Source organism: Lates calcarifer, linkage group LG9, assembly GCF_001640805.2.
Source record: "Lates calcarifer isolate ASB-BC8 linkage group LG9, TLL_Latcal_v3, whole genome shotgun sequence".
NCBI lineage: Eukaryota > Metazoa > Chordata > Actinopteri > Centropomidae > Lates > Lates calcarifer.
Genome location: NC_066841.1, coordinates 17,618,243 through 17,642,275, shown reverse-complemented (window position 1 = coordinate 17,642,275; position 24,033 = coordinate 17,618,243). Strand labels below are relative to the sequence as shown.

The 24,033-nt window shown below is 40.0% G+C and overlaps 1 protein-coding gene across 1 annotated transcript in view; it reads right to left on the bottom strand.

The window, feature by feature from the left end:
* LOC108895452 (netrin receptor UNC5D-like) overlaps nucleotides 1-24,033 on the bottom strand; it is a 154,252-nt gene that overhangs the window by 19,610 nt on the left and 110,609 nt on the right. Inside the window, 9 exon segments of the mRNA XM_018694286.1 lie at nucleotides 2,045-2,129; nucleotides 3,001-3,219; nucleotides 4,080-4,229; nucleotides 7,723-7,913; nucleotides 9,872-9,899; nucleotides 10,239-10,403; nucleotides 12,073-12,240; nucleotides 13,306-13,451; nucleotides 13,453-13,481. Coding sequence (XP_018549802.1) covers nucleotides 2,045-2,129; nucleotides 3,001-3,219; nucleotides 4,080-4,229; nucleotides 7,723-7,913; nucleotides 9,872-9,899; nucleotides 10,239-10,403; nucleotides 12,073-12,240; nucleotides 13,306-13,451; nucleotides 13,453-13,481 — 1,181 coding nt within the window.

The following is a 24,033-nucleotide window of genomic DNA, read 5'->3' as shown; positions in this document are numbered from 1 at the left end:
TATATATACCTTTTGTCCATAGTTACCTTCAGGTTTTTAGTGCCTTTTAATTTAAATTGTTTCAATTTTATGGCCAACAAATGTACAGTTTTGTTTCACTCTCACTGCTCTCAGCAGCAGGCAGCTGTTTTTAGTGATCTAGCTCTAAAACCCCATGCTTAGTGACTTGCTGGTGAACATAATGGAGCACTTAGCTGCTAAAGAGCAGGATATGTCCCTTACACAGTAGTGGAGACAAACACAGATCAAAGGAAAATTAATAATGGATTTACTATATAGTACATTCATTAGGAGGCCACTGAGGCAACAGCTTATACATTAGGTTAGCTATTACAACATGAGGTGATAACATGGCAATGTTTTGTTTACAGCTTGTTGCACTGTCCCCTAGAGGCCAAAAATCAATTAAAACAAACTTTTAGGTAAATTTAAGAAGAATTTTGTGGTTCAAGTGGCAGTGGAAATTATTATTACAGAGTAACATTGGTCAACCCAGTTACCAACCACCAACCAAACTTTTAAAAGGCTGCCTAGTTATAGGCATGTATGACTGACAGTATAGTAGTTGCAGTTGCCTCCCTGCAAAGTTGCTCAAAACATGAGGATGAAACTGCTGAGCTCATTCACTCAAACTTGTGTGAGTCACATCAAATCAGGCGTATTTTGTCACACACTGTGTCTCTGTCCTTGGACTACCCACTGTCCCCTGCTGAGCTGGGAAAGATCACACACAAAACAACCTCATGAGGCCCAGAGGATGGCCGAAAGCTCTTGTGAACACCTGAAACCGAGCCAGAGCTGATCGATTCCTATTCTTTGCAGAGGAAAGCGTCGTCTTATGTAGATGGCCAAGGTCTGAATGGGAAGAAAGGATCCAATTTCTCCCCTGGACTCCGCGGCTGTCAGAAGATAGGCTTTGACTGACAGCTCAGCGGTGCACGGCTCCAGCAGCTTCTTAAACGACAGCTGGAGAAGTAAACAGCATCAGGCTTATCGGAGCAAAGCAGGAGCCTGGAGGGCAGCGGCTCGGCTGAAATGGGGAAACATTTGGGCAGGGGAGTGTACAACCAGCCCGCTCACTGAGCTCTGAGCCACAACCTATAAGTGACCTTTGATCTGTATCTTTTCCCAGATGACCATGGCACTTAATGGGTGGGTGGGAGGTGAGGTGAGATGACAGCTGAATTTCACATGGCACTAAATGTCACTTTTGATTCTCCCTTGGATGTAGAAATCCAGTTTCACTGAATAGCACAGATGGATAGCCATGTTGTCAGGGTGATATCTTGCTAGCAGAGTTTCACACAGACACACTGACACGTTGATACTGTCTTCTATAAATCAAGAACGTGTCCAAAAACTGATTTCTAGTTGTCAGATAGCTTTTGAGGCTCTGTTGCAAAGAAGTCAAAGGTATTAGACTCCTTTTCAAACGGTTCTTATCTATCATTCTATTTTCTCCTTGAGTAATGGCTTTGTAAAAACCTCGATGGCAAAGTTTCAGAAATAGGCTCCTGCTGGCAGGCAATAGTCACCGAAACTTTGCCACGTATCACATTCCATCAAACCAAAAACCAAATCAATATCACCTATCATCTTGACTCTACAAAGTTCACACCGCTCTAACCAGTCACGATGGAAGGAGATACTGTCAGTTACATGTACAAACACAAAACAGGCCACCAGAGTCATGGAGTGCATCTTCCTCTGCTGAGACAGTAGCTTAAGGCAGTAATGCTATCTGTCTGCAGCTGCCAATGTATTTGTGACACATCATGTCCTCCCCTGTAGTCTCTGCAAGATGAGCAAGGACCGCATGCGGGGCGGGAATATGTCTGCATCTGTATGTGTGTATATGTACAGTATGTGTGCCCACGTACTCTCCACATGAGAGGATCAGTGTGTGTCTGTGCGCGTTTGTGGCGCATGTTCGTGCAAAGAGAAGTGGCAGGAAGAGGGATGAGGGATGCAGCGCGACGGGCTGAAAGATTAAAAGAGAGCAGCCTAGGAAGCAGACTGCGGTACCTCAGTGAGAGTCCCTCACCTACTGTCCTCCTGGTTGATGATCATGTATGTTTCCCAGGTAGTGTCTTCTGCGATCCCCCCATGAGGCACCAACAGACTGATACCTGCGGAGAAGGAGGTATGCAAAAAAAACAAAAAAGTTCAGCACGCTGCTAGACATACGCACACATGACACACACACCTGCTTGGCTGTCAGGTCTCTTTACTGAAGGTGACAGCCAGAGAGGTGATGGCCCCAGAAAAAGGTGACGGAAGCAAATCCCAAAGGCCTTATGAATCAGTGCTGCCAGCAGTCTCTTTGTCACATGCACACACATGCACACACACACACATACACAGGGAGACTGTCTCTTCCTTAGACACAAACACAATATTCTACTGTATGATAAACAATTACTGCCAATCTACGCTGCAGTAGATAAAACCCCTCGAGGGACAGGATGATGAATGTAGGCCACGAAGAAGCGCTGCCTGAATAATGTGGTAGACTGAGCATCACAGGTTTACTTTACATAGACTTGGAAACATTTTCCTCATAGTCTTTTAAAATGTTAAAGCTGAAATCCCATGTGTTTTTAATTAACGTATCTTGTGAAACACACTAAAGTAGGCATCTATTGTGGTCAGAAATAGTCTGCGAACTGTAGATTGGGTTTGTCAGGACCCACCGGTCGGTTAAAAATGCCAGTGCTGTCTAACTTCATCACTTCAGTAAATAATATATTCATGGTCATGTTACTTGGTCGATCGATGACATTTTCACATTTTCACTGCAGACCAACCCTGACAAGGTCAAACAACTTCAAAATGCAATACTAGATGCTTTGTATCATCTCTGCTGTGGTTTCAAAGCGTGGTAAGTTACAGATTTCAGCTTCTGTGTGATTTTTTTTTTTTTTTGTTCTTTCTTTGTAGGAAATTTCAGCTTTCACAGAGAAACATATTGGTTGAAAATTGCCCTGCAGTGGTCTGCACCTGTGTTCGGAACCACCAGCCTGCCTCCAGCATGACCGAACACTGCAGTTGCTTTGTGGTGAGGCCTGCTGGGAATCAGAGAGACTTGCGGAGTGAAGAGGTTTTTGCTTCTTCTGCTCAACGTTGTGCCCACTGCAACTCCTCTATAGTCTGGAGCCAGGCCCCTTGGAAATGTCTGAGGGTGAGACATGACATGGTACTCTGCCCTCTCTGCCACCCCTGGAGATATAATGAAACAACATTGTTTCAGTTAAACAAACTTTTTTTTACTCCAGTAGACATAGATGTAACAGAAAGAAGAGAAGTGAGTTATACAGCTTGAAAATACGAAGCTGAGTCTGATTTCACATTTTTTGCTTATTGTACTTATAATACTAGGACTTACTGCCTTAAACTACACAGAAATATAAGAAAAATGTTGTTTCTTTGAGTTACTCTGTTGACATTTTTTCTATATCAATCATCAACTAGTGAGAATACTACCTTTTTGTGTGGGACATGCTGCTAGCCTCAGTCTTTTAACATGATATCAAGGCTCTTCCTACAGAGCTGTCATTTTCAAACGAGTCAGCAGGTGACGTTAAAAAAAATCAGCTGGCGCATTTTCAGCCAAATCATAAAAGCTAACAGTGACTTCATGCGCTGCCAGCAGCAGTTGTCATTTCAGCCGGCAAAACTGAAGGTCACCAGCTTCTAATGAGAAGCCTGCTTTTGTCTGTCTCGGTCTGAATTCAGTGACTCAGTGTTTCAGAAATTAGCATAAATTTTAGAGTTGTAAATCTGCCACTATTGTGTCAATGTAAAGTGAAAATGTACTGTGTGCGCATAAAAAGTTTGATAGATGTAGCCACAGTAACAAAGGGGGTTGTGGCTTAGCGAATGGTCAATTTGTGATGCCCTCCAAGGTCATGAACATTTTTTCTTTGAATGAAAGCTTTCTCAGAGATTGCCCTAGGAGGAAAACAGGTTCAAAGCAAGATGGATTATCCCTCTGACTGCAACCGCAGAGCTGTACACTGTAATTCCTGTGTAGCAGACTACCACAGACACAGGCTTTCATAACAGTTCTATTTTCTGACCTTTGACCTTGAGATCAGGTAACGGGTCAAGGAGTGAGCGCTCGGCCATCAGCTCCTTGTCAATGGAGTCCTGGAAACACATGGGGCTGGTGTAGGTGCGTGACACTGTCAGATCAGGTTGCATGGATGAATTAATAAGCAGGGGGTTGGCTGAGAAACACACAGAGACAAAAAGGTCAGACTGGCAATTATTGTCATCAGACATCTTTAAGTAACAATTACATTTCTGGAGAGCGACACCGTAAACTAAACTGCCACTAACAACAACAATAAAAAAGAGTATGTCATGATGATTAATTTTGGCAAATGGCAAATAACAATGACTGGGGGACTAACATGCTTTGATTTCATGTCAGTGGTTTAAAGAAATTATTGGTAAATATCCAAAAATATTGCCATTGGATAGAAGAATTTATTAACTGAGTTTAGTATGAGACTACTTTCACTTTTCTTTACATTTACACTGATCAGTCACAACATTAAAATCACTGACAGATGAAATAAATAACACTGATCACTCCCCAATGGCAAGGGCCTCCCCCAACAACACAATGCTCCCATCTCACTGCAAAATCTGCTGAGAAATAGCTTGGGGAAGAGGACAGAGCCCAAGGTGTTGACCCGGCCTCCAAATCCCAATCTGACTGATAGGATACGCCAGAACAAGCCAGACCCATAGAGGCTCAACTCTGCAACCAACAGGACACGAAAGACCCCCCCGGGGTCCTGTGTCCATGCTCGAATGGGTCGGAGCTGTTTTGGCAGCATGAGGGGGACAGACACAATATTAGGCAGGTCCCACAGATGCTCGATCAGATTGGGATCTGGGGAGTTTGGAGGCCATGTCAATGCCTTGGGCACTTTGTTGTGTTCTTTGGTCCATTTCTGAGCAGTTTTTGCAGTATGGTGGGGGCACTTCCAGCTGGGGGAGGCTACTGCCATGGGGGGCCGTGCTTGGTCTGCAACAATGTTTAGGTGTTTTGTATGTGTCAAGTAACATCTAGATGAATGCCAGGACCCAAGGTCTCCCAGCAGACTATTGCATTGTAATGAGATAATCAATGTTATTCACTTCATCTGTTAGTGGTTTAAATGTTGTGTCTGATCCAACTTCAGAGGTTGCAGGCGGGGGTATGGGTGTTGCTGAAGCTGCAAAGGAAGATACGCTTAAGTAAACAGCGTGGTTTCTTTTAATGAGCAGTGAAATGTAAATTGGCAATTTATTTTGTTGGAAATTAGGTGAGTTGTTGTCAGACTGACTCATCTGATCAGGGACATGATTGCAAAAAAGAAATGCTCAAACGACTGTTCTAACCACTAACCACTGTTGGAGGGTGAGGCAGGCTACAACACATAAGAAAGGGAGGGCATGTTGGATTTTATGGAGGTTTGGCTGTTTTAGTCCCTCTATCAAGGGGAACAGGGACCAAGATTAAAGCTTTCCCTGCCTCCTGCTGTGTTATCAAAATGAACTTTATTATGCCCTGCTGAGAGCTGTTGCTGTGGTGACCCATAATGCCAGCCTTGTAAAAATATGCTCAATCTGCGGGGCAAAACACACCACACTTTTGAGCTGTGATGTGGGGACATGGGACCACAAATGCTCCTTTTGGGGGCCCGGGTGAAAAAAAGAAAACACAAATAAATTACATTTTAAATTTTGTAATCATGAATAATAAATGAGGGATTGGTTGTATATTGGATAATACCAAAAACAGCCAATAATGCCACAAACTGACACACTACCCTGATAAGAGTCAACATTTTACGGCATTAGTAAAGACGGTCTGAGTAATAACAGATGAGAGTTAAATTGTGAATTTGTTTAGAACACAGAGTTTGTTACCAAACATTTTCAGTGCATGTTTATTGCTTAGTGCATACTGATGTTTGCAATAAAGCAATAAATACATGGTGTGCTTTATAGATTAAGCCTTATACTGCATGTTATTGGACATTTAGTGCACTACAGCAAGGACAGCAAGAATCTCCAGAGGGCTCAAGTAAACAAACTGAAAAATTAAATCCAGTCATTCTGGCCCCTAAAGCATTTTAATAATTGATGTAGCTATATCATAATACAAATAAATGTATGCATAATTCATGTATATCCATATAAATACAAAACTGTATGCTTTGCTTGCATGTTCTTTAGTTTAAATCATGTACAATGACATTATATTTGAGTACATTTACAGTATTTGAATAAAAATCAAGTGTAATAGAAAAAGAAGTACATCTTATAGATTGTGGCGCCCTGCGCCATTCAGCATCCTCTACACAGGTGGTGACTGGTGCTGTGTGTGTGTGTGTGTGTGTGTGTGTGTGTGTGTGTGTGTGTGTGTTGTTCACCTGAAAAATCAGACCTGTGACTCCTTCCTTCACTCATGCATAGCTCTTGCAGTGTGTTTGGAGGAGAATGACACTTAATTTACATCATAATGCCTTTTCACTGTACCTCAGGCAAAACTGCAGATTTGATTGATTTCCCAGGGTTTTTAGGGTCTTTTGAAACTCAAGCTAATTCAGGTTGATTCAAATAGTATGGCTGTGATTGCAGTCATAAAGCTACATTTCATTTTGCGATTTCAAATCTTATTTTTTGACCATGACTACCATAATGATAGACTAATAACATGCACAACATACAATATAGAAATTAATAACTTTTAGCAAGGACACTTCATGGCAAATGCAATCCCAATGGCATTTTGATTGGGAGGATTTTGGGTCATTTTTAGAATCCATATGAACCCAGTTGTGCTGAGGTGTGTGTAGTGGGGCAGCTGAGGTTATACTTATGAAAATTAGACGGTGCCGTTTTGGCACTTGTCTTTAACAGCTCTTTAAAAACCTCTTATTGCAAAGTCAAGTGCAGAGAACATTTTTGTTTTGCATCTTTAGATGTTGGAGAGGCAAAAACAGATCACTTCAAAAATCACATAAACCCCTTTTCTGTATGCTGAGTTTTGCCTCTTAGATTTCAAATATAGACTTAAGACATTCTAGTGCCAATCTTAAACACATTTCAAAGCACAAATTGGGATGATGGCAGAGTCTGCACTGGGTTAAGTTGCAGGGGATATTACAGGAGATATACCTGTAGCTATCATAGAGCAGCAGGTGTGATAGTTGCATTTCTATTCCACTCTCTAATTTATGGGGTATGCTGAGTGTAATTATGCACTTCTTAATCAATTAATTAAAACATCCAACGTGACAGATTCTAGCAAATTAACCCTTACTGTTCTTTTCTACACACCATATTGGTATTCCTACATAATCCGCAGTGAAATATGGAAGACGTCTTCCTCAATCAGATTATTAGAGGGGGCATTATAAATGATGAGCAACTGGTTTTGGATCCAAAGCTCTCATTAATTATAATATCACTATGCAACAAATATTCTGTTGATCTTTTTTATGAAGATTTGGACACAGAATACATCTACACTCTTTTATTTTAACCACCAGAAGTGACATTAACAACCCCCACCCCTTATTTTATTGGAACTATTTTACTTTCCAGTGTGGATATACAGTAGTGTGTGGTGGGAAGCATATGTTCAAAGTTGGATGTAGCATTTTATAGCACAGTTGTGAGAGTATATCTGATCTGTAAGGCATGTAGTCACTGGCTCACCTTGACGAGAGGTCTTAAAGCTGAAGGACTGGAAGCCCCCAGTGAGAGCAGAGGAGTCGATGACATCGACACCATATTCACTCTGGCTTCTTCGATAAAGAGTGACAGCGATGATCAGCAGCACCACTGTCACCACCCCCGCAGCCAGGCCTGAATACAAGGCCACATCGCTGCTGTTCTCCACACCTTGGAAAGTTAGAGTGAGTAAGAGGGAGAAGCACATTTTTAGTGACTTTCCGCTGTTGCTTTCTAAGTCTACTGTGCTTAATTAGGACGCATTTCCTCCCAAAAATAAAATCTGTGTTTCCGAGAAATATAAGCTAAGTTAAAGTCTTTTATAGGAGGCAAGCCTACCTTTCATACTACTGTAGTGCCTTTTTTGTTTTCTATTCCACGTCTGCCCTGCCTACTGATGCACAGCTTCATCGTTCCATCCTAGAGTGTTAAAGCTACTAATGAGGAACCTCGGAAGGAAGGCGATTATAATCAACCCAGCACCTGACTGTCATTTCAAACACTGCTTGGCTCTGGTGTTGGAGGCACTCTGCGTTCCACTGGGATAATGTGACAAAACCAATTCATTAAATTAGCTCATCTGCGATGATTATGCTCTATCTGGTCCCACCAGTATTGCAGCGTCCAACTCCACAAAGAAAAAGAATGAGTGGAAAATAAAGGAGCTGCTAGCTTGTTCTCAAAAGATAATGAGATCTGTGCTGAAACAGGACATGCTGAGAAATCCTCTAAGTAACCTGAAGCTCAAATGAGGAGAAACTGACAAAATATGCAAAGCGGCATTAACAGCTACAGTAGCAGGTTAATTGAGGGCTTGGGAAGTTTTGGCAGCTTGGCTACATTCTCTTTCCCATTTCTGACAAACAAAAATACATAACTGTGTTAGAGGACAAGTAAGGAGAACATGCCTGTGGCTTAGTAGGTATCATATTGATTTTTCACTGCACAAATTATGCAGCAGTAATCAACACATTAATGGCCCATTACCTTGCACAGCAATTATACATAAAGCAATGAATATACAGTGGTAAACCACAGTCTACACCGGATGTATCAAAAATAATGGTATATGAAGTACACTGGCACAGAAGTAACACTGACGGAATAATGGTAAAGTGGGGATCAGTTGATCCAGTTAATAGAATTGATCAGCATCCATTCTATTGTACCAGCCCACTACAGTTTAACTCCACAAAATGTATTTATAAATAGAGGAGTAAATGGTATTTTTCTTCAATTACTGTTTAAAACCATTAACAGCACTTCATGGGGTGAAAGTGACATGATCCAACATACAGTATGTCATTAGACCAGAGTGGGAATGGATGCCACAGGTGGAGAAAACACTAACGACCACAATCTTCTGCCTAAATATTGCAATAATCGTCAATCAGAAATGTCTCCTCTATAACACAAAAAACACAACTAGCCTGGAAATTGGATGCTTTTAGCAGAAATTAATTTTCTTTTCTCATCTCCTAAGCTACAATCTAGCAATGAATTGAAATATTACTTGTATTTTCCACTCATTAGTCATACATGACGTACGCTATCTGTCTGTCAGGACATCAATATCTGAAATAACTATGTCTATTCTAAGTATGGGCAAATTTGCAATGAGTCATGCAGAGTGTGTTATTTTTCCAGAGCCACACCTGTCAGAGTGATTTGTTCCTTTCCCACCATGGCTACTTGGCGACCATTAAAATCTAAGCATCGTTTATTCTAAGGGTAAAATCACTGATTTCCACTGACATTCCTCTCACTAACTGCCAGTTCACCAGGCTGAATCAACCAAATGGCTGCTGATAAGAAAAAAAATTGCACTATCCTTGTCAAACATGGACTTTATGTTACCCCTCTACTCCGATGAATAGTAGAAGGTGTAGCCTGGCATCAGCTGAAACAAGCAGCCCAAGAATAAGTTTTTCATTATAGTGATGATGACACTCAATCTGAGCAGTGAGGCTATCTGAAAATGAGGGACAGCCTGCGGCCAAGCAGTATCAAGGATTGTCTTTGGTCTTTGTAAAAACAGAATCAAAAATTAAGAATTCTCCCAGGTCATGGCTGCAGATGGTGATATATTTTAAATAACATAAGAAATGTAAGCTGAGGAGAAACTCACCCTGCTGGCTTAGCATCGTGTAGCAACTTTCGATCTGCAAAGACAGAGAAACATCAAAATTTGACAGTTTCTCTATGACCTTTCTGGATACTACAAGTGTTTGTTTATTTAATTACTACTTGTGTGTGCATCCATGCCTGTGCACACTGTGTGTTATGTATGTGGAGTGGGTGAATAATGAAGACGAATGAGGGTGCTGGTAATGAGCATGATTATAATGACGATCATGATCTAGCCCACACTGCCAAAAATTTGGAACAGTAAATCTATAATGACACACTCCCTGAACACAATGGGACTGACAGTGATGTTGCTAAACTGTCCTTTTTCTCATTGTGAACCAGTGGAGAGAGGTGGTAGTGGTGTTACCCACTCTGTGTGCACAGGCCGCCCGTGCAGTTTTCAGTCGCCAGTGCCACCCCGTCACACAGCCGTCCTCCGTGTTTGGGCTCCGGAGCCGTGCACTCTCTGCTGCGCTGCCTCTCGCAGTCCGAACTACACGGCGACCACTCGCTCCACTCTCCCCAGCCGCCATCAACTGAGGGGTCACATATAAAAACGAGTGTTTAAGAATACAGGGATGCATACACACAGACCCCCTCATCCCTTCACACTTGCGCATGAATAAAGAAGATGCAGAAAAACACAAAAGACAAAAATGCTCACTTTTCTTAAAAATATTCAAATATCAAACCTCAGCTAATTGATTTAATAACTGTCTGAAACTTAATGAGAAAAGACTTTCAAGGTAATGGCTGCACTGCTAACTTTACAAAAACATTCTCTTCCTCAGGGAGCCAAAATATTGTGCCGCCTTGCTGACTTGGAGCATAAAGACACTGTTTATGCCATGCTCCATCAAGTCTCCTTTCCACCTCCAAATGCTCTAAAAGTTCCCTTCTTCCTGCTAATCTAAACACAAATGCACTCTGTTTATATTCAAACTCAGATGCAGAGAAAGAATCCTTCAGAAGTAGGCAGTTGGCAAAGAGGCGATAATGTTTGGAGGAGTGCACTGCCTTCTACTGATAACTTTTCTTCTTAAACCTGATGAGCATTTCCCTTTATACTGGTGCTGTGGTTGAAATCATAAATTTGAGCTTGTCTAGAAAAAACACTTGGGCAGAGCAGATTACACTGCAGTTTTGATAACTGGAACCGCTGCTCCACTCTCCTGTTTGTTTCTCTCTCTCTCTCTGTTTCTCTGGTTTTTCATCCCTCTCTCTATTTCCCATATGTTTCCTCTTCATTCACTTTTCTTTAAGGTCTAATGCATTAGATTTCAGATCCAAACCACTGTCACTATCGGCAGTGGAAATGTGTGATGTACTCATGGTGAAATGTAACTAGTTCAAAAGAGACTACAGCCGACTACAAAGTGTACCCAAGCTTTTAGACTTGCCTCCTGCCTTCCAACGTGGTCACTGCTTTCTTCTAATTTCAGATATTTAAGAGACAGAGACTCACAGGAACCATTTTGTTGCCTTTACTTTTTGTTACACTTTTATTATTATTGTGCGATAATACACTTGTGGGGAGAGAGAGACCTTTTCACACTGAAACATTCAAGGATGTGCTTATGTTCAAATTTCCCTGACTTGGCTGCCAAACAGCAGGAATAATTTAACATTTGGAAGAATTCACTTATTTGCTTTCTTGCCAAGAGTTATACGAGAGGATCGATACTCTCTCATATCTGTTTGTTAAAGATGAAACTGGAGCCAGGAGGATGAAATACTTATCCTGGTTCTGTTCAAAGGTGTAAAAAAAAGAAAAGAAAAAAAAAAGAATCCACCAATTACCGCATATAAATCTCATTAATTACAACCAAGAAATAGTTTGATCAACACAAATACTGTTTTTTTACACTGTGTTTTCAAGGTTCAAGATTCAGCTTTTACTGTCATGATACAATACAGATTCACACAATTAAATGCAGTTGTTGCTCTCTTCAAGCTGAGAACATATTTATACAAGTCAGGAAGATATGCACTTATTTATGCACATACCTGTATATATGTATACGCATATATCCAGAATTACCTTCAATGCACCATTAAAGTGGTTGCTTTTCATGAGACAAACACAACTGTTAACTGGAGCCTGTGAGGTTGGAGGACATTTTCAAAAATCTCTAAAACACTGCAGCACGCTTTAAAGCACATGCACAAACACTAACAGCATGAAGACTATGTCCTTGTGCTTACCTGGGCACAGCGTGTTGCAGGTGCTTTTCTGTACCGACATGCCTTCACAAAAGGCTCCCCCGTTGAGAGGAGCTGGATTTGTGCAAGTGCGAGAACGTTTCTGCACACCGCGACCGCAGCGCACATTACAGGGGGACCAGTCTGTCCACGATGACCATCCTCCATTCACTGCGTGTGCCAAAGGATGAAGAGAAATGTGATGAATGGATAGAAAAACTTGTCTACATTTTGTGGATGATAATGCATTTTCTGTCAAGAAAAATAGCACCAGAGTTTTTGTGTGACAGGAGTTCAAACAGAGGTCAGAAAAAAAACACAGGGGTATCTTTATAAAGATGATCAATGACATCTTCCCTTCCATCTACTTCTTACTTTGGAGGATTGTTGCCTGAAATAATGCTGGATGATTGACTAATCATCTCATTTGCTGTCATAGGAAAGGAAGAAATACTAGTATTACACTACTGTACATCTGTCTGAGGCTATTGGGAATAAGCCTGTCAGAGACTTCATTACCATTATGGAAATTAATGATTGATGGGTCTCAGCAATGGGGTGTCAGAAAGAATCTGATGTATTCCTACAAAAGCTAAATGATCTTTCTCAAAAAATAAAAATAAGAGGATGTGAGGCCAATAAAATCAACAATGAAACACACCAATTAACAAGGTGTTCCTATAGTGTGAAAGGAGGTAATGCCTGCATGACATTATAATTTCACTTATTCTCCTTTGTCTCAGCAGAGCTCTCTACAGGGCTTTAAAAATGTTGCAAACAGTGTATCCTATGTTGGCCTGCAGCAATACAAAGCGTTTTACACAAGGTGTTTAGTGCGGGCAGATAAAAGCCGGGGAGTTGTGACATCCCACGTCACTGCCTTTCCATCATTAATAATTGAGTTCTTGTAAATATTGTGCCTTTGTCTCCTTGTTTTTACACATGAGGGATCACTTGCCCATTACCTGCTCATTAGACTCTTGAGTGAAAAAAGGCCACACGCTGTGGTTGAGCAGCGCTTTTTATATTAATGACTTTGGGGAATTTGCTCGAGGTGCCAATTTGACAGCCTACTTCTGTAGTGAAAGCTGATATATTGATGCAGGCAAGACAGCTGTTTGACATTGTTTTGATCATCTCTGCTGCAAGCCTTAAGCATTCATCTGTCATGCCTTTTTGGCTGAGGAATCTAACCTTAGCTGCATTTTTCTTTTGTCTGGAATATGATATTCCTACCATAGACTACAACAGTGGCTGTGGCACTGCGTCTTTTGGCCACAATGTTGCTGGCAACGCAGGTGTAGTTTCCAGAATCAGACAGGCGAGCCTCTGAGATGATGAGATTATGGTCGCCTCTTGTATCGATGACACCATCGGAGCTCAAGAGGCTCTTCATTTTTCAGCCATTCCACCTGAAATCAGAGTATAAACACAGAGTAACTCAACAGGCTGAAGCTTGCATGTAGACATAAACATTTGAAGATGTGACAGATGAAATAATGTGATCTACGTTAAAATCAGTGTTAAAATAGACCATGTATTATTTAATAACCCTTCTGTGGTAAGGTTTTGATGATTTACATGATGACATCTGCAGTCATTTTGTCTAAAAATATGGAAAGTAACCTCGAGTAACATGCCTCAATGTTTTAACAAAAACAGATGAAAGAAATGCTACATGAGAGACTGCAATGAGTCACTGAAGCTAGTGGAATAGAGGCCTGGATGTGATGTCATAACTCCAGCTCTCCATACAGCATGCAGGTTTTCTTAATCCTGAATACTCACATTTTCAGTCTCTCATAATAATGCTTTAATGCTAATTTGTGTGTTCTTGGTGAATATGTGCATTTGTTTTCCAGTTTGGTTTTGTATTACAATGTAATGTGGTAATTTACATTAGTGGTTCCCAAACTTTATTGTCTGATGTACCCACAGTCCTATCAGATGAGAACACCTTCACCAATCAATTCTTATGAATGACTTATAACTGGATGTTATTTATAAATATTGACTGTATATATCTAAATGTGGATATTATCAGAATATTTTTAATATAGCCAACTTAGAACTACAACCATTTACCTATAACTTTTAGCCATCTACTTCAACTGTTTAATGCTACTTTTAGCAAACTACTGGTTATATAGTTGCTTAGTGAACATAATTCAGTACTTCTAATCTAATTATAGCTTATAGCTATTTCAACTGCCTTTCCATAACATTTAGCTATTTTAGCTGTTTATTTTCTATTTTGCCATCTTATTTGGTTGTCATTAGCTTACTCGTTTGCAGTTCTTTTTTTTTTAACTAAATCACTTAGCAACTTATATTTTAAAATAGTTTTCAACCATTTTTCCGTCACTTAGCTAACTAGTTTTTACTGCCCAGTGGTGATGTTATGTTCATGAACAATCTGATTCCTTTCAATGGCTCTTTAACACAAGTGAAGGGAACCGAGTCTTGCGGGTTTCAGTTCACTTCACAGAGCTGTCATTCTCAATGCACTAACAATTACAACACGAGGGATTAATACACTCAAGGTTCCAGTTTATTAGGTAATAGCTAGGTAATCCTAGTAGCTAGGTACTCCTAGCTAAAATTAAGTCTAATACAAAAGTGCTGCAACAAATCCTACTTTCATGAAAATTAAAACAATAAGTTTTTATTGAAACTATTTTCAAGGTATGTTGATCCACTCATTGAGGCTGTAATTTGCAGTGCTATTGAATTGCATTGCATTATACAGAAAGGTACTATCTCACCTACCCTCACTGATATAAATAGGGTTGACAAAATAACTGAAACACCTGTCAGTATCACTATATTTATCAAGGTTGGTGAAGGGGCAAGTCCTCATTGCTAGATTAGGGGTTTGTGGGAAACGTACAACATGACTGACATCCACTTGGAGGGAATGATGCAGTAGGTAGGTCACATCCTCTACCGTTACCAATTCAGTGGCTGTGTAGTGAGTGAAAGTAATAAGGAATTACAAAATAAAGGACGCTCTGTTGATGCTCCTCTCCTCGCATGACTGGCCCTGTAAATTGCTATTAATGTGCCACTGGCTTGAGCTTTTCATTGAGAGAGACGAGCTGGGGCATGAGGGAGTGGGGTTTGATTTATGGCAGTGTATTTGAGGATTAAAAACTCCACCCCACTGGGAGCTCCATATGTTTGTGCATGGGGTTGCAGTCCAGTGTGTATGTGTGTGTGTATGTGTAACAACAGCCAACAAACTCAGAGATTGCTTTGCTCTTTCGAAGCACCCTGGATAAAAAACTGAGCTGGGAAATCAATAAATCAGGAGTCATGTTGTCACAAGTGTTTTTTTCTCCTTTTGATGGCTCAAGAAGTCTTTCATCATACGCCTTTAATTTAACTTTTTTCATCATTTGGCTCCACAGCTTTCAAGACAAACCGACCAACCACACTGGTGGGCTGCATTGGTCAATATATCAATCCTTTTCTTTATATTTTTGCCTTTCACTATTTCACACCTTCAGTGTCTAATCAACCCCTGTGTTGCCATCCATGCTGTATTATATTCTCCACAGCTGCTAACATCAATCTACTCAATTGTGGAGGCAGTCAGTTTCAACTTTCCACAGAGGAAAAATGGCACAAATTTTTACTTCAATCATACAAAATCCACCCTTATCATATGATTTTATCACATGTATTATTATTTAGCTTTTATGAATTTTAAGGGATTATTTCTGCAGCTGCATTATAATCTTTGCTTTAAAGTCAAGGCCAAATTTATCTATAGAGCACTTTAAAAGACAAAGACTCAGGTTTGAGCAAATGTGCTTTACAACCAACACGATTGCTTTAACCACCGTCTATCTATCTATCTATCTATCTATCTAGAGAGGTCCTATAGTCTTTAAAAGATAGTAAAGATCTTGTTTACACTTGTTCTTCCCCTGATTGTACAAAGTTTACCCTCTCCAACCGACTGTGGCCCCTTCGACTATCTGTGAAATACGGAATTAACCTTGACAAGTAGGAGGTTTGTGCTTTATCACCCTCTCTGCAAATACTGCAGCATCTTTCAGGAAAGGATGACAGAGGCAAGCTCTGTTGTTTTCACCGGGGTCACATTTTACATAGTCTGTGTATTGTTAGTGGTATTTTGAAAAGATTCCACCTCAAAGGCATCTCTAATGTCACAGACAGACACAGCCTTTAGATGATGTGCTGATAATGAACCAAGAGCTGACTTTGTGAACTGACCCAACAGGTTATGCAGTCTTATACGAGCAACACATTACATTTAGGGGAGAATTCATACTGCAGTCTTACTGCTTTACTTTTATACTGTCACTCTAGATAAAATGCGGACTATTTTTACTTAATTGGCTGTGTTGTTATGATGCCACAAAAGGTCACATTAATTACAAAGTTATCTTAGAACTCGCTTCAGTGTTGTACAGTAAGTTTTATAACTACAAAGACTGTATATAAATTCAAACACTAATTGTTATATACAGTGCACTAAGTTACAGGTTATCAAATTACTTGGAAGTACACTTCCAGTTGTTTATGTAAGGAAAAAAAAACAACTAAAACTAAAAACTATTTGTCCTGCTGGTGGCTCTATGAAAGTGTGATGGAGTAATATAATGTGGGGAATTCACTAAATTGAAAATCAACCCCCAACCGTTTGTTCTCTCCCAACACATATTCAGATGGGATGCATATTTATTGAGTAGTGCCAAAATTGAACTTGACAGGTACCAAGATTTAACCATTATGTTGTTTAAATTAAATATATTCCAACATTTAGTGGATAATATGTCACCTCAGGAAATACAGAGCAAAACGGCATGCATTGCCTAAAGCGAAAACTCAGAGATGGGCTGCATTGTACTACATAAAAGATTTTTTTCAATGACAAATCTAATCTTTATCACAATGTAGCAAGTAAAAATAATGCGTTGGATAAATGTGAAGCTACTGCCCTTTCCTCCGCAATTTTACATTAATCACTGAAGCAATGCAGACAAGTGCTAAATCACTGCTGTGCATTCAATCTGTGTTTCTCATACACATGTATGTGTACTGGATAAATGCAGCCAACATAATAACAGGGATACCTTACAATACAAAACAATACAATTAATACATTGCCTTATTACCCTTGAGTTTAATTAACAGCTATCTGACAAAGTCCAAAGAAAATGGAACATTAAAGCCATCATTAGAGTAGTTTTACTGAAGAGGAATTGAATGGCATTATATTAAACTGTAGGTCCAGGGCAGTCCACCAAGTAATAAATTATACATTACAGTGAAAGAAAAAAAAATGATGAAAGATATCCGTGAAATGAGATTTAATGTCTGAAATCAGGATCATTGGAATGATACTGCTTGTATCTTTTTACGAGGAGAGTGAGCAATCATAACTTTTTATTACTGTTACATCGACCAGTGGAAAGTAAGGAGAGGAGAGTTACTGAACACAGACTCTAGTGGATTTGATCATTGCTAGTGAGGAAGCACTCGTGACTCCAGAGGTCGCAGACCTGAACATTCAACCAGCTTTGTCCATAGCAATTTTTTGTCCCCTTTCATTAATTATTTGTTTTCTTTATGCATTGTCCATGGAGGTACAGGATAAATGGTAGGTATATAGCATATGTATAGATACAAGGATATGTAGCGCTAACATGTGCTGTATGACCAGCCTACCTCCTCTATATATGTCCCTTTATGTTTTATTGCAAACCTTGGCTCAAAACCTAATACTACACTGACCTTTCAAATTATCAGCATCAGGTATGGTATATACCATACCATATGTGACAATAGGGGATGAGTTTTTTTAGGGTTTCATATTCAGCCTACAGAGTTCAACATCTAACTTTCCATAGCTTTTTTTAAAACTTGTTTTTAGATGTGAAGCACTTCATAGATCCAGACAGTAGGCATGCACTGATCCAGCTTTGTCCAATACCGCTGTCTTTTTCAGAAATTCAAACTCTATGTTTCTCACTACCTGGAACTCACTGGGATTATTTTTAGGGTAATTTGAGGCCAGGAATTACTGTGGTGCAAAAAACTGAGCTGGTGGCTCGCCATGACTGCATGAATATAACTGACAGTGCAAAGACTAATTTCTTTATGACACTGACACCAGCAATGAAACTGTTTTATTTAATTTCTAGTGAATCTGTCATGTCACGATACTCTGCATAATAAGGTCAGTGTTGGCACTCATGTCTACTAGAGAGTAACTGCCTTGCATACAAAGTTGGATAATTTTAAAACTGTTAACATTACTTCACCATTTGCCAAAAGAGCGTGTGCCATTTTCTAACCACTGTGGCAGCCCACTTCAGAGAGGCTGGCATGCACTGCGGAGTTCTCTGACATGTCACTATGCCACTCCATTTTCAATGAAGATTCAAGGATGCATGCAAGATTTTTTTTGGCAGGCTCATCTCTACCTGCTTGAATGTGTTCTTATACAGATCAAAGCATATACTACACACTACTGAAGAGATGAGTGGTCTAGTCTATAGAGTTCATACTTAGTTCAAAGAACATAAAATGAGATTACTATCATCTTATTATATAATATTAGCAATATCACAGTGAAGATGACTTTTGACCGTTTTGGGAATAAAATGTCATTACTTTATCATTTTATCTTTCTTAGACATTTGTGTGAAATATTGTCATAACTAGCTTATGAATTCTTGAATTATGGCCAATAACATGTTTTGTGAGGTCACAGTGACCTTGACCTTTGGCCTTTCACCATCAAATTCTTATGAGGTCATCACTTCCACATGGATGTTTGTGCCAGATTAAATGAAATTCGCTCCATATGTTGCTGATATATTGCATTCACACAACAATGAAAGATTTCCTCATGTGCCCAAAACAGAGTTAAGAAAAAGACTATTTCTCAGAGAAACTGATCCCTAACTGCATCCTGAAGCAGGATGGGGTTAGGGTTATTCTTGTTTCCGCAGGGTTTTTTCAGTGGCACAAACATGCACTATTTAAGAGCATTTTGTGTCTACCGCAACCTTGCAACCACACTTAAAAAGACAACAATTTTCTAATCAATCCTTTTTAGATGGTATTGATAACAAGTGTGCTTTGCTTGAGTGTTGAAGTATCAGTTACTGTGGTATTGATCTGCCCTTCACTAAAGATCATTCACACACCCCCCCTGCAATACTGTTGAATTGTTTAGGATGCTGTGTGTCTCAGAAAATGCTCTAAATACTGGCAGTGTGGCTATATAATCAGTGCATATTCTGTTTATTGCTTTATTTGTTTAATTAGCTTGTGTGTGTTATTACATCTAAATATATCTATATCTAAATGGAGATATATCTAAAACCATGGAGATTTTCAAAAGTTTGTGTGGTAAAAAATAAATTACTGCACATGAGTATGCTCTTCAAAATATACCATATGTGTTTGAATATAATCATTGAAGGATGCAGGACTTCTGCTGCCACCACCCAAAAAGAAAAATATGTATTTTAGAGCTGTCTTAGTGAGATCATATTTGATGACTTTGAAAAGGACATGAACATCTGTTTAAAGGGGTGAAGCTCAAATTAATGTTACCGTTTCCCTCATCAGGCAACTGATTTCTAAACATAGTGCTGTAAAGGGCATATGAGTTCACTTGGCAAAAAGAATAAATAAAAGTATAGACATAAGTAGAAAGGTGTAACTTCATTGAAATATTGTCTTCTTCAGTGTAACTGAGCACATAATTGTCCCTCTAGTTTCTGTGATTGTAGGAGTGGAATATATTTGAGCTGCCTTTCATGAGTTTTTCTCTGACCCTTATCTCAGAAATTCTTCCACTAAGGTAAATTAAAATAATCGTCTTGTAATGTGGTCGGTTTTTCTGTCTCACATTTTTGCTTTGATTATCTGGCTCACTCTGCCCCTCCTTCACTCTTTTCCAGTGTTCGCTGGAGGAAGTATATAAACCCAGAGTGTGATTTGCATTCTGTGTTGGTCCTAGAGTCTTCCCTTTGGGGGAAAGCGATAGAGAGATGCACATGCTGATGAGAAGGCAGGGACAGGACAGACTCAAATGAGCCTGATAAGCCAGTGCCTGGGGAGGACAGGAAACGGATTTGCTTAATTGGCAAATTTGTTCCATTTAGATATCAGCAACCAGTGGTGAACTATACCACACCTAACCCAGCTGATCAGGCCTTCCAGGCAGTCTACTGGTGATGGGATTATGTGCTGCCAAGGTCACAATGTTGACCATTAAACAGCAGCTAAGTTACACTGAAAACTGATCCACACTGTTTTCCTTGCAACTTTTGTCTTGTTTAGTAACAGTTCACTTCCATCCAGAGGAGAGGGTAGCAAATAAAATGAAGTCATGATATATTGAAAGCAGCATCAAATGGTCAGTGGGGGAGCCATGTACCATGCAGCAGGGTTTCATTTTTCTGATAGCTTCAAGCTGTTTGAAGATGCTGAGATGAGAGAGCTGACAGGCCTGGAGGACTGTGTGCTCATCTGCGGAAAAGTATCTTAAAAACTTCCATCTATCCATCCAGTGACCCAATCATCCATCCATTTTTACTGCTTATTCAGAGTTGGGGAGGCAGCAGGTTGAGCGAGGTATTCCACACATCCCGCTCCTCGGTTTTGTTTTTCAGTTCCTCCTGGGGGACCCTGGGGAGTTCCCAGGCTACACGAGATATGTCTCTCCAGCGCATTCTGGGTCTACACCTCCAAGAATTATCACCTTAACATGGTGGAGGGTTTGCATGTCCTAGGAGCTGTGTTGTCGGGGGGGCAACAGCGTCCTCTCCTAAGGCAAATTGGTCCCAGAGGAGGGGGCCGACTAAGAGTGATTCATAGAATAGAATGGTCATAGAATGATGAACCCCTGGACCAGGGAAACCAAGGCGCCCTCTTGGAGCTAAGTCTGGCAGGGAAGTTCAAAAGAAAGCATCTTGTGCCTTGACCCAAGGGGGCCAAGATGGTCACAATTTAAATAAATTAAATGAGGCCGCCACCCTGTGGACCCATCACCTGCAGTGAAAGGAATCAGGATTGGGTGCTATGTAAGCAGGGTAAGTTTACAGAAGTATGTAAGTTTATGTTCAACTTAACACACACACAAAAAAGTATGTTCTTTTCAAGTCATTCCAATTCCTCCCTGCATCAGGCCTAAACACGCAATTATTCTGAAAGCAAATATAATGACCTACATTTACAATCATTTAAATAGGAAGTGAAAGCGACATGAAGAAGATTACAGAGCATTGCAGCAGGTTTTGTTCCATCTGATTCAATTAAGGTTGAGTTTCATTAACAAGCGCCCTCTTCCTTTCACTCCCCTCATGCCTGTACCCCCACTCTGCCTTCCCTCAGCCATGTATGGCCTTTTCTCAATGCAACAATGACTTTCATGAAATCACATTAAACAAATGAGCCCTCCAGATCTGACAGCAGCATATTCTAGAGGCGGGGGTGGCTAAACCCTTGTCGTGTCCTTGGTTTATCTCCACAACCGTCTCTGGAAATGTTATGTTTATCGCTGAATAATTACATTTTAAGCACTTCAAATGACTTTGGATGAAAGGCTTGATGATTAATTACACTTGGTAAAGAATACTTAGGCGGTTAATGTGGAGCTAATGATTGTAAAGCAGTTTCTTTCTTGAAGTCATAGGAGACCTTTTATTTCCCCCACCAATAAACTTTTAACCTCACAAAGCCAGCCATACTTTTCACTTCACTTGTTGAGAGCTGGCAACATTCAATATGTTTTTGCTTGGATGACATCAGAAGGCTGGACAATGGCTCAGGCTTTAACACAAACCCTTCCTACAGCTGAAGCAATCACCACCTGGGGTGAAGCAAATACCTCCTGAATCAAGTACTTAATAAATCTAAGTCAGAAACTACATCATGTAGTTCCAGAATAATGCTTGACTTGATATTTACAACACCTATATATTAGCCAAGAAGGACTGAATCCTGACTGAATGAAGGGCAAGTGGACCTGGTTTTAGATACTTGAAAACATTACACCTCCCATCTGAGAAACTTCTTTAGGGTTGAAAGGATTTAACGTCTATGGGTTACTCCACAGATGTAGAATACCTGGGTCTCCCCAGCAGTAAGTCAGAACTAAAGAAGTCTCTTGGATGAGAGGTGAATTGCCTTTAAGTACCAAGTCCAGTTAACCTTGATTCAACCCCTCTTGGATAACCATGTATTGGATAACAGAATCTTCACAAGACAACTGGATATCAAAAAGCATGTCTGTAGCTGAATGACCGGACTGGAGGTCATTATAATAACCCTCTGGTAAAAGTACATGCATCATTTAAAATCTCTCGGATTGTCTGAAAGCATTCTCTAATAACGTTGCAACTGTTTACTCTGAGCTGTCTTTCTATGCTCCAGTTTATTGATTTCAGCAGATGAAACATCGAAAAATCACAACATATACAGAAAACACATTATAAGAAAAGTGACCCCACCACACTAATCTTTGCTGCCCTTTACTGGTTGCATGTCAGTTTTAAAACTGATTCAAAGATTTTAATTCTTGTTTTCACAGCCAGGCTCATGCTTGCATGTATGATCTGTTAAGTCCTTGACCCTTTCTGCTGTTCAAGATCCTCTGGAGATTGATATTTTTTTCTTTTTCAGACAGCTATGTCTCTTTATTTCTGACGGCTCTCTGGTTGTTTTCTCAGAGCTACTTTCATTATGAATTCATTATCATGGTGATGATCTTTCTTCTCCTGTGTTTTATGTTTTCTGTTAATGATGGGATGATATGATGTCTATTATTGTAGGAATAAAGGACATGTATGTTTTCTCCCTCTACTCAGAACCAGTAATGTAATAACATCAACATTACAATGAATATAATGTGTATTTTAAATTGCTCTCTATTTATAAAAAGTGGAAACAACTGAGAAGATTTGGCCATCTCAACTCTTGTCACCAATAAACTGAAGCAGGCTTAAGCTGTTTTACTATGATACATTCTCTGTGGTCTGGCTTACAGTGTGCACAGATTATTGCCTATATCACTGCTGGGACAGATAATGTGGCATTCTCTGATTTTCATTAACATCCTACACAGCAGCCCAGTAAACTCCCGGGTGGCTTAGTTACAGCGAGATGCGGATAAAGTTCTTTCCTCTCTCACTGTTACTGTTGCCTCTGAGAACATGAACAGAGCAGCGACATAAGGGGATTTCAAATCTGTAAAGTCGGCTGCACAGCGTTTATGTCTTAAAACAGCATGCAAAGTTGGAACTCATTTCGTTTGCATGTTGTCAACTGAGCGTTTATTGTCATCTCCAAAAAAAATTAACTGTTCGCACTTCCTCACAACATCATGAGTGTTAATTTCCATCAGCACCCGTTGCAAATTGCTGTGTTATGAAAGATTCAAATGAATGTCATGACCAAAATAAATATGCCTCCGAATACAAATAGAGTTCAACAGATCACATTGCATCGTGACCTCAATTCCTTAAAACTCAAACTGTAGCTGAGCTTCAGCTTCTCTCTGAGCCAAATTTCACAGTGCTGGTTACAGAAAAGGCTTTAACCTCTCAGCAATGCCTAACGTCACGAAAAGAGAAAAGTACAGCCCCATCTCCAACTCTGGATGTGAGTATTTTTTTTCTCTACTGCAAGTCACACTAAAGGGAGCTGGATTTGTCCCTGCATTATTTACTATTACCATTCTCTTTGTTAGCCAGAGTCACATTAATGAATGCATGAGGAGTTGCCTATTTGATGACCACAATGCATGGGGGAGACTCGCGGTACACCAATGCTCCATTTGTGTGAGCTGAATCATTCATCACACAAAACACACACACATACTCGTGCACACACACGTAAAATGCACAAACACAGTTTTACATGCTTAATGTGTGCTATGAAAGGAATCCATGGCCATCTTTAAGGAGTCTTAAA